This window comes from Chiloscyllium punctatum, chromosome 4 (assembly GCF_047496795.1).
Source record: "Chiloscyllium punctatum isolate Juve2018m chromosome 4, sChiPun1.3, whole genome shotgun sequence".
Classification (NCBI taxonomy): domain Eukaryota; kingdom Metazoa; phylum Chordata; class Chondrichthyes; order Orectolobiformes; family Hemiscylliidae; genus Chiloscyllium; species Chiloscyllium punctatum.
In genome coordinates this window covers 50,980,999-50,992,376 of record NC_092742.1, presented here as the reverse complement: position 1 = coordinate 50,992,376, position 11,378 = coordinate 50,980,999, and the positions used below count along the sequence as shown (strand labels likewise).

Below are 11,378 nucleotides of genomic sequence, written 5' to 3'. Positions count from 1 at the left end.
TAACTTACTTTTTATAATTAAGAATTCCAAATTAATTGGATTCTACACATGTACCTCCACTTCTGTGAATCTTTCATTCAAAGCCACTGCTATTAGCGGTCATAGTTACTACAATTATTATATGTGTTACTACAGCAATTTTAAATCATTTTTTTGAAAAGTTGAATTGATGAAACAGAAGGGTTCGTTGTGAGCAAAGGTAGTAAAGAATGAATAAAGTTGACTAGAAAAGGTAATACAATGAAAAATTAACAGGAATAGTTACTGAACAGTTAATATTACAATGACAACCAATTTATGATTGGCAGTTGGACCTTAGTGTGATGCTGCATGAAAATACTGGACCCTATTATCTGCAGACAGAAAGAGCACATGCACAGACTGCAACTACTTCAATTTTTAAAAAATAGGCAAAGTCAATTTTGCATTCATTCCATATGACAATGTTTTGCCCAATCTGAATCTACCTGCCTGGTTTAAATTTAAGCAAAGCTTGACAGTTAACTGTCAGTTATCATCTAACTAGTGCATTGTCTATGTCAATCTTATGTCATTCAGAATCCACTTGTTATTAATCAGCATTCTCCTCTCATACAACATACAGTATTGTTCTCAGGGCTCCTTTGATAGTATCCCTACCTCAAGCCAGGAGATCTGGATTCAAATCCTGTGTCATGGTATCTCTAAACAGCTGAAAAATGTGTTGCTGGAAAAGCGCAGCAGGTCAGGCAGCATCCAAGGAGCGGGAGAATCGGGCCTTCTTTGGGCTTATGTCTGAAACGTCGATTCTCCTGCTCCTTGGATGTTGCCTGACCTGCTGCGCTTTTCCAGCAACACATTTTTCAGCTCTGATCTCCAGCATCTGCAGTCCTCACTTTCTCCTAGTTTATCTCTAAACAGGTTGATTAGAAAAAAAAAATCTACAATAGTGTTGCCCTTCTCATTGATATTCTTAAAAATGTCTTCAGTGCAAGATGAAAAGCTTCAGCAAATAGTCTTTTCCAGCAATAGAAATCAAATAGAAATAGACAAGAAATCATGTACAAAAATGATAGTTGGAAACGTAATAAGGGAAGGAAACTTAGAACTGTTGAAATAATTTGTTTAATTTTTTTAAGTGTTAGATTTAGATAATATCCTTCAGATTAATCGATCTCATGCTTCCAAAATAACTACCCTAATATTAACTTGCATTATTGACACCTGATCAATCAATGTCTTGGTTTACCATCTCATAAAAGGTATAAATAGAATGGGAAAGAAACTATTAATTCTGGACAGTTAATTTCATACTAAAAATAATTTCTCTACTACCAAAAAAAAGGGAGTATTGCTGAAAAATAACATTTTGTTGAAGCTTTCATCTTGAACTAATCAGGGCAATTTACAAGCAATACAAATATAAACGCAAAACAGTGATACTGCGTGAGACGAGAGTCTTGATTGACAAGTAGACTCTGGCAGTGGCATTGCCATGGCAAATGCGCCAGTTAGATGATGATTGACAATTAACTGCTAAACATTGTTTAAATTTTAAACCACACAGATTGACTATGATTGCATTGCTAAGAGAAATGAACCGGAGATCATCTGTCGCTTGTTTTGACGAATTGAAAAGAATGGAATGTTTACACATGATCTCTCTGTGAAAAATAGAGAGATTTTTAAATATGTACCTTCCTCTATGTGCAAATGTGCCACACTACAAACCTTACTGACAATGCTAAATTGATTGTCGGCATAACTCTTGGCACAGTGTTATTTAGCAAATGTTTCCAATTAGAGGATCACATCCAATGTTGGACACAGCTGAGGTTTGATAAATCTGCAGTTTTTTTTATTATTTGTACTTGGGTAATGGGTTTTATGAGCTTTATTTGATGAAATATTTAACTTTTATATTTCCTATTGGTAAATTTCAGCTTCCCTTAGTGATTGGCTCAAAGTTTACAAAGATATTTGGTAGCACTCAAAAGACCAGAAAGTAATAGCTTTACCTGGAAACTGTTCTTCAATTTTGATTTCCTGTATATCTGGACAAGTATACATGTATTACCACAAGTTAAAATTGCTTTTGGTGAAGGGTGAAATTGAAATGAATTTCAGAAACCTCTTTTTCATGGACTATTTTGCCGCATTTCACAAATTTCTTTACTTTTTGACCTCGAGCAGATTATTTGAATTATTTTCCATGATGTGAAACTACCTGCTCTCTGGAGATTCAGGGTTACATTTGTGCATAGAAACCATTATTTACAGAATGGAAACAGAACCAGAACAGAATTCAGCAATTAATTAATTTAGATATTGTATCTCATGTTTTTGTGCTCTTTTACTCAAAGTAATAATAACATATTAATCTGGTCTTGCTGGCTACTATTTTTGGTCTTAAACTGAAGTAAATGTTGCATTTAAAGGTGACTTAAATATTTTATCAGGACACAATGATTTATTAAGATGAACTGACTTAAAGTAATAAAACAAATTTATTTTTCATGGGTGGAAATATTTCGCTGTAGCTATGAGCAAAGTTTTTTTTAACATATACTATATTGCAATCTTAAGACAGTAAAGAAATTGAGTTCCAAAACAGGTTTTAACATTCAATAAATAGTAAATGTTTAAATGTGCAGTGCTTACATTGAAAATTAAAGTTCTTATGGAAGACAAATGTTCAGTTGAAAGAAAAAAAACAGGTGCCAGAAGTTCATTAAAGTGATTAAAATAATCATTAATTGTACATTCTTGATGGAAGAACATTTGACTCATTTCAACAGTTAACAAAATCATGCAAACTAGCACATTTTCACATTACAATTTGCAACATAACTATAAGTGAAAACCAGCACAGTGATCAGTGTTGGTATGTGATTTCATTCAGTTACAAGTTATCATATCATTGGCTTTCCATTTATATAGCACTTCTTGGATTAGTGGCATGGGAATGCACAATAATAATGAAAGATTTCCCTTGTGAGTGTGCAGCAGAGGAATCCAGTCAATTCATTTTTTCTTCTTGGTATCTGCATTGCTTTCTGGTTGTGCTGCAGGGAAGGTGTGGTGATAAATGTGTCTGTGGCTTGTAGCTGCATCATATAGCCTGAAAAGAGCCTATTTGGAACAAAAACAACTTACATTATGCTCACAAAAACCAGCAGAACAAAATACAGGTAGTTCAATCAAAACTGCTTGCAGGACCAGTAAATCGCTGTTTATAAACATCACAACTAAACTGAACTTAAAATCATGATTCAATCTCATTTTGATCTAAGCATGTAGTCAATAGTTGTCATAGTTGGTCAACTTGAGTTTTACAATTGACAAAATGATTGTGCCATTTTCATTTGTTTGAGGGTGGTATTTTAATTTACAAACAATAAAACCTTTACTCAAAGCAGAATAGATCAGATTTGCCAGATTTCCCTAAATAAGTTAATTTTAGTAGAGAGGTGGGGTATATAATTTTGTATTTTGCTGCAATAAACAAATTAGCTTTGACAATTGATTTTGATGTAGAGATTTGCATTTCTGCAATTTGAGACAATGAATGCCTGAAATCTTCTTGCAAGAGAGTGTAGATAAATGAGGCACCTTATTGCTGCAAGATTGTAGATTTTGTAGTTTGTTTTTTTTTAATTCCTTGGGAATGGGTGTTGCTGACTAGGCCGGCATTTAATGTCCATCCCTTTTAGAGTCAGCCACATTGCTGTGGGTCTGGAGTCATATAGAGGCTAGACCAGGTAAGGACAGCAGTTTCCTTCCCTAAAAGGCATTAGTGAACCACTAATGTTTCCCCCAAGAACTGAACAGTTTCATGGTCATTGTTAGTTCCAGATTTGTAATTGATTTCAAAAGTCACCATCTGCCATCCAGGATTTGAACTTGGGTCCCCAGAATATTATAAATGCCTCTGACTTAACAGTCTAATGATAACACCACTAGGCCTGATACAATAGCATGCTATTTGGAGCTTTAGAGTTGTGATTCTCTAGAGCATGCATTTCTTGTTATTCCTTGTGTGGCTAGAGAGGCACAGGATAGATGCTTCTGTTAACAAATATGGAGGTGAGAATAAAATAAAGTGTTATGTTTTCAAAGGTTTTAAAAAACACAAGTTTTAATAGTGGTTCTGTTGAATATTATATTAATTAACAAGGTAATTAAATAGACATAACCTTCAAAAAATTAGTTCCTACTTAGTGTTACCACTCAGAAAAAAAATCCAAATGAGATATTTGTGTAAATTTACACTGGTATCAGCTAATACATGAATTATGACAAAGTTCACTGCTTTCTCTTTTGAAGAATCAGTAGAGATATTGTAAAATGATGCTGGCTTGATAATAATGCTTATCCTGAAATCATAGCTTCAGCACCCACTACTGGCCAACAATGGTCTACACAGTCATGGCAGGAAATACCAGTTTCACCCCAGCTGAAATGCAGCAAGTGTTTAGGTACATGATTACCATTATTGATAGTCAAAATATTTCACTAAATATTCAATATTGAATAGATTTGATAAAACTAAACAGTTAAACCCAAAATGCAGTGAATCTGTACAAATGTAAAATATTAGAAACAATACATTAAGATGGCAAAACAAAAGTACCCTATTTAAATTCTTCCTCCAGGTGGTGGAATCTCACTTACAATTTAGGTTAAGTCATGTTGATTATTTATGCTCAAGTGTTTATCAGAAGGCAAGTCCTTAGCAATTATTTGCCAACATCAGCAAAGTGCTGCGATTTCCTATCAAGGGTAGGATGCAGCTTCCTCAGTGTAATGGGGATCAAACCTCGATCTTTTGGTGTAAATCTCTGAAATCTGAAATAAAACTGACATTTAAAGTATCTTGTACGGCAAGGGGCATGAACATTATGAGATGAACAACTAGTGTCTCCAAGAAGATGTTCAATAATTTAACTAGTTTGCCAGTTTATTTCCTCATTTTTTTTTCTAATTAGTTTCAAAAATGCATTCTGAAGGTCTAATTTTACTTTTTTATCAATTTGAAAGTCCCCAGCATTATCTATGAATTATAACATTATATAATCCTACAGAACACGTTTCCAAATGCGCCATGAGTAACTGTTGTCCACTATGTCCTTGGATATTCAGATTAAGACAATTGCTGCATTACGATTTCTCAAAGGTGAACTTTGCTGGGTTTGTCAACCTGTCTCTCTAAACTGATTCAATTATCAGGACTGTTTTAAACCTGCAATCTAAAATCATAACCATCACAAAGTTACTTCACTATTACTGGATCAAAATCCTGGAACTCCCTTCCTAATAGCATTGTGTGCGTACCAACCCAGAATGGACTGCAGCTCACCACCACCTTCTCAATTAGGGATGGGCAATAACATCCATATCTTATGAATTAATTTTTAAAATTCTAACTTTTAAATTAGTCTGTTCAGGAGCAACTTCCCTGATGTAGTCCTGTACAACATGTAGCCATTTAATTAGCCACTGCACGACAGTGAGTATTAATGCAGCTAACTAAAACGTCTCTGGTATAGTGTAAAGGAAGAACACGTAATTGACTGCAAATTTGATGATTTTCTGCTTTTGAGTATAATGATTTCTCTCTCTGTAAATAATAGGCATACACTGTTTGAATTCAGGATTATCAAAGCTCACTGTTTAGGTTTTGGAATGCACTGCCTGATAAGGTATTGAATATCAATCCAATAGTAACCTTCAAAACAAAAACGGACAAGTACTTGAAAAAACGTGAAAGAAAATGCAAGGTATGGAAAGAGTGGGGTGTGGCACTAACTGGAATGATCTTTGATACAGCTGGTGCAGATTTGATGAGGCAAATGAATATCTTCAGTGCTGCTTTGGTTTTAAAGACAGGTGGGTGTAAAAAGTCAATATGTTTGTCTGCATTTTCGATAATGTAATAACGTGTCCAAGTTTGAATCCATGATTTCCAAATTTTTGCCTCCACTGACTGGGAGATGGGCCGAGAAGATGGGAAAAATGGTGAATCAAAGATTGAATCATCACAGCCAGACTCATAGCTCAGGGGCAGTTTCAGATTTAGAAGGTTCTGTCAATATTGTTATGTCGAACTTATAATATTTCAAAAATGGGAAAGAAATATACTTAAGGTGAAATCTTGAAAAATACAAGTGTCATTTACTTAGTCTAATGTCTAAATGTATTACCGTTTGAAATGTAATGGTAGTTTATAGAATGAATCATACATTACTTAGTGTATTTGAGACATATAAAATTATGAAAATCATATATAGGGTAGGCAAGAAAAACCTTTCCCCTTGATAGAGAGATCAAACTAGGAGTATAGATTTATGGTGAGGGGCAGGAGGTTTAGAAGAGATGTGAGAAAAGACATTCAGCCAGAGGGTGGTGGGAATCTAGAACTTACTGCCTATAAGAGTGGTAAAGGCAGAAACCCTGATAACATTTAAGAAGTATTTATATGTGCACTTGTGTTGTCAAGGTAGATAAGGCTATGGGCCAAATTCTGGAACATAGAATTAGAATAGTGTGGTGGTTGTTTTTGACTGGTGCAAACCTGATAGGCCAAAGAGCCTTTTCTGTGTTTATAGGCTTCTGTGTTTGTAATGACCAATTTGAATGTATTCTGCAAATTTGTTTACTCAAGTGAATGTGCACTTGAAGGGATTGGCATATGAAGCTTCTTGCTCCTCCTGACCCACAAGTATGGCATTAAATATTACAGAAAATTTAGGAGAAATTTGATTTTATGGAAATGTATCAAACTTTAAACCTCCTTAAGTAAAAATGTTTATCTGGTAGTAAGCACCATGAAAATGATTTTAATAAAGAGAATCTAAAAATGCAGGCAAAAGACTGACACACAATGAAATTTGTTTGATTTTATGCTGCAGTCTATTGCAAGATAGTACATAAATGAAGACTTACCTCATTAGTACTTCCCTATGGAATTGCAGAAAGGAGAGAGAAAGTATTGAAAGGAGAAAGCTAATCCAAATACCATTTTTGTAAAACAACAAGCAAAAGTATAACATTCTTAATTCATTACACACTGCATTTACTTCAACTATTTTTAAGGTAAGGGTTTAAATGAACAAATGAGATTTTTGTAATATATTTTTCTATATTTACTTGTTGTATTCCACCTTTATAAGATGCCCACTGTTCCAATCTTTGTCTATGTAGCCTTTTTTGTTATCTCTTTTGTCAATTCTACATGGTTACTCTTCCGCTGAATGTACCCTCACTTATTTCCTCTGCATTCTATCGGCTTTTCAGGCCTAAATTTGAGTTTTAGTTAGATATTACATCCTTGTTTATCTTGTGTTCCTTTACTATTTTCACCCTGGTGGTGGCCTTCCTCAGTCCTTCATATTGCATCTCTAACTAGAAAATAAATTCATGCCCACTTCCTCCCTTCTTTCTATGTTCTCTCCTTCAGACAAGGAAATTACACAGTCTGAGCTTTACATTTGGCCATTTCTTCTATTCACATCAGAATATTATCCTGTTTGTATCAGATGCTATTCTTTAGTAAGAAATGGGTTAAGTCAGCTTTACCTTCTCCTAAGACTGAATGATCTTCCATCTAGTGACCAAAATGACTTAATAAAAATTCCCGAAAGAGAGCAGACTGATTTGGGTTTGAAATCCAACACCATAACCACTAACATAAATGCACTGTTTTAACAGTATGGTTAATCAATTAAAATAAGAAAATGTTGGAAAATTATTATTTGTTGTATATGGATAAGTATTATATCAACAGACAAGATCAAGGTTTAGCTTTCAAAATATATTTCAATTAGTTGTCTTATTATTGTTAAATATAACTAATAAATATATTGTTGACCTTAAATATTTTTTGCTGTATCAGTTCCTTTTGACACGCTCTTACAAATAGTTAAGAATTTTGAAAAGTTAGTCTCATTTTGATGAGATTACATCAGGAAAGACTCTGAGTACATTCTGACAATGTGTCCGGGCAGATAAGAGACAGGCAGCTGACCCATTCTGGGACAGAGTGGCAATTCAATTATGTGCATGAGTGTGGCAGCCATAGTGATTTAACTGTGAATGTAACTGCCATATCAAAAGGATTAATGTGGTGCTGTTTAGAAATAATTTTTACTAAATTATACTGTAACCAGTTGCATGTATCAATATTCAGACCTCAAAACCAAGATTGTAAACTTATTAAAAATTACCATTTAAAACTAAAAAAAAGTTACAGATTAAATAAAAACCACACCACTATTTCAAAGCTGTTGGAATGTAATTCAAGTCACGTAAACCGCAAAAGACTATTATCTCAGAAATGTAGAAAAAGAATCAGCAACACACTTACCTGTTCCCATAAGGCTCCTGCTACTTGGTCTATGACAGCTCCAAGTTCTCGGTATTCTCCAGAATACCTAATGTATGCCCATGTGCACAGGGTGATCAGTGCCAGCCCCATTATCATGTTGCACAAACTGGCTATAATGTCCACTCCAATAAATCCTGTCACTCCAGCTATTACATACATAATAAATATCACCACAAATAGAGTGGCTGGTGTACGGGCAGCATGGAAGATGTTTTTACTATCATTGTGTTTTATGTAGTTTATGTACAACTCATCAATTTCATTCTCCAGTTGTTGCAAATAACGGCGACTGAACTCCTCTCCTCCCATCTTCTTAACTCCACGGAATAATTTAACAGCTTCATCTCGGAGCCCCATGTGTTTACTCTGGAGGTCACTTGGTGCAAGGAATGGTTTGTCTCCTCCACAGATCTACAGGACAAATTTGGTAAGATAAGAATAAAAATGTGCCCCTGAATAAATAATAATAACCAGTGCTGTCGTACATTTGCAAGCATTTCAATAACGTTGTCATCAGACATCTTGCAATAGGCTTGCACTTTGCCCCAGGGCTTGACAGGAAGAGTGCACACAGTGTTTTTACTCCTGTGGGGCTCAGGATGGGTGGCATTTTCATTTACCCGGTGTGAGGCACTTGCATTGCAGGTTTGTATCCTGGTGAGGCCTAGTACAGTAGAAGACAAATGTGCAGACCGGGGAGACGGAGATTGGGATCTTCTGGCTGCTAGTGGTTATTTATCAAGAAAGCCTACTTTTATATCATTAGCTGGCAGATAGGTAAGGCTCTGTTAAAGGGCCTGCACCTCCCAACTTTCCTGGGAATTCCAGGGCAACATATGAAAGGCTGGAGATTGGGCTGCAAATTTTTCAGAGTTGTTTTAATCAGAAATTAAAGATTAATCTTCTGAACGTCATTGGTGCAAGAAAGCGAGGAAAAAAAATTGAGGGAGGATTAAATATAGAGGGGGCATCTAATAAGGATCAGCACATGGCATCAGCATGGGTGCACAGAGGGGATGTTGGGGAAATTTTCTGAGCGTATTGAGAACTTGGCTCCAATCTACTGACCTCTAGGCTTAAGAAGGGAGGACAATTTAAACACAGCTGACCAAATGTTGGAAAGCAAATTTGCAGCATCTGATTTTGGGTGCACTGGGTGCAACCAGATGTGTCAATCAACGGAGAAACCTAGCACCTGAAACAAGACAGACAGCTTTGGGGGAAGCTAAGTGTGTTAACAAAACTACTTGTGATTCAAGAGGAGTAGGACAGTTGAGCCCACAGTTTTTACTATATATAAAGCATTTGATCGTTCTTCACATTGTGAGGATTGAATTGAACTGGAAGAAAAGTGTTTTCTGTGATAGTGGGACCTCAGGAGAAGGCAGAGATGGTCCACTGACTCATCCCTGCTGGCTGAAACAATTACAATTTTTTCTTACACACACACACAATTGGATTCCTTCATTATTCAGATACTTTGTCAATGACCTTCGCTTCATCAAAAGGCCATAAATGGGATGTTCACTGCTGATTGTATTGTCTTCAATTCCAATTTTAACTCTGCAAATAGTGAAGCTGTCTGTGCTCAAATGTGATTTCCAGGCTTGGCCGATTATTATCAAAACACTTGGACACAACTGGCAGGTAACACCATCTCCGAAAAAAAGAGAGAACCTAACCCACAGTCTTTGATATTTAATGCCATGACCCTAGCTGTAGCCCCATGATCAACATTCTGAGGAGGCTCACAATTCACTACAGAAATGATTGGACCAGTGATGCACATACTGTGGCTACAACATCTTATGTATGGGGGCTTGTGTCAAAATTGGGAGAGTAGCCCTTTAGACTAGTCAGGCAACAGCCTAACAAAGCCATACTCACAGAATGATTTGCATAGAAAATGCTCCAGACACCACTATCTTTGGGTTATGTTCTGTCCCACTGGTAGAACAGATCCACCAAAGGTGGTGATAGAGTTAGTATAGAGCCGTCCCTGGAGTCCTCAATGTTTACTCCATGAGGTCTCATGGCATCAGGTGGAATATGTGCACGGAAACCTCCCTGATTATTACTTACTCCCCTAGCCCCCAGTAATTGTTTGTTGTTACTATGTCAATGTAATCCTTAAATTCTGCTGTCAAATTCAATTTTAGCTATTTGAATAATTGATTTGTGTTGAGTAGGGCACCAATTGTGGTCTAAATCAAGAGGATGAAATGAATTTGAAATTTAGTTTATCTTGCGCATTATACAAGGAAATCGACTATACAGTAATTTGATCATCTGGGCAACTGACCATTCGATCAGTGTAGCTAGATTCAAATAGTGTACTTTCAAACAGTGTTCAAATAATTCTTCCCCAAATACTTAGAATGTCATAACTATGCACACATTAAATGACTACATTTTCTACCTTTGAAGAACAGCAATACAAGTTTCTTGCATGTTAAAATGATATGGCTTCCTTACCTCCTCCATTTTTTTACCGTACAGATCTTTGGCTGCTGCAACAGCTGCTAAATTGTTTGCTTCTGCTGTGGCCTAAGTTATGTGAAGGGACAAAAGATTGATTGGATCAAATTTGGTATTAACTTTTGTCACTCTGCATTAAACAAACGGTAGTTATCAGAAATAAAAAGAAGGAATTTGAAATCAAAGTGTAATAAGTCTATTAAATTCCCTTAATTTCCTAAAATTCTAAGTAACAGATTTTACTTGTATTAATATCTTGGGATATTATATATCAGTAATCATCAGTTACACCTCAGAACAATCAATAATACAAACCTGACCACAGGATATTTCTGTACATTACCTTCCTCTAGGTAATTATGTAGGTGCCTGCCTGGTTTCAGCCGCTGATTGTTTTTGTATAAATTACACCATGAAGGCTTGATGGACTGGCTGATTGATGCAACTTGTTTCCTCAACATTTCCCCACCAAAAAAAGCAGGTTTTCTACATCTATCCTATTAAATTCCTCTAACATTTTTCATACTTCAATTAA

General features: G+C 35.7%; 1 protein-coding gene across 2 annotated transcripts in view; it reads right to left on the bottom strand.

Annotated features, from left to right (window-relative positions):
• Positions 1-2,467: 2,467 nt before the first annotated feature.
• The window catches only part of atl1 (atlastin GTPase 1), a 60,309-nt gene continuing 51,398 nt past the window's right edge, over positions 2,468-11,378 (bottom strand). The window contains exons 11-14 of one of the 2 annotated variants that reach the window (XM_072568681.1): positions 10,841-10,912; positions 8,345-8,776; positions 6,925-6,939; positions 2,468-3,111 (exon numbers count right to left, since the gene is read on the bottom strand). In XM_072568681.1, the coding sequence (XP_072424782.1) occupies positions 3,004-3,111; positions 6,925-6,939; positions 8,345-8,776; positions 10,841-10,912 (627 nt within the window). In that variant the 3' untranslated portion in view covers positions 2,468-3,003. The remainder of the gene's footprint in view (positions 3,112-6,924; positions 6,940-8,344; positions 8,777-10,840; positions 10,913-11,378) is intronic. The other variant, XM_072568682.1, reaches the window with a different exon arrangement.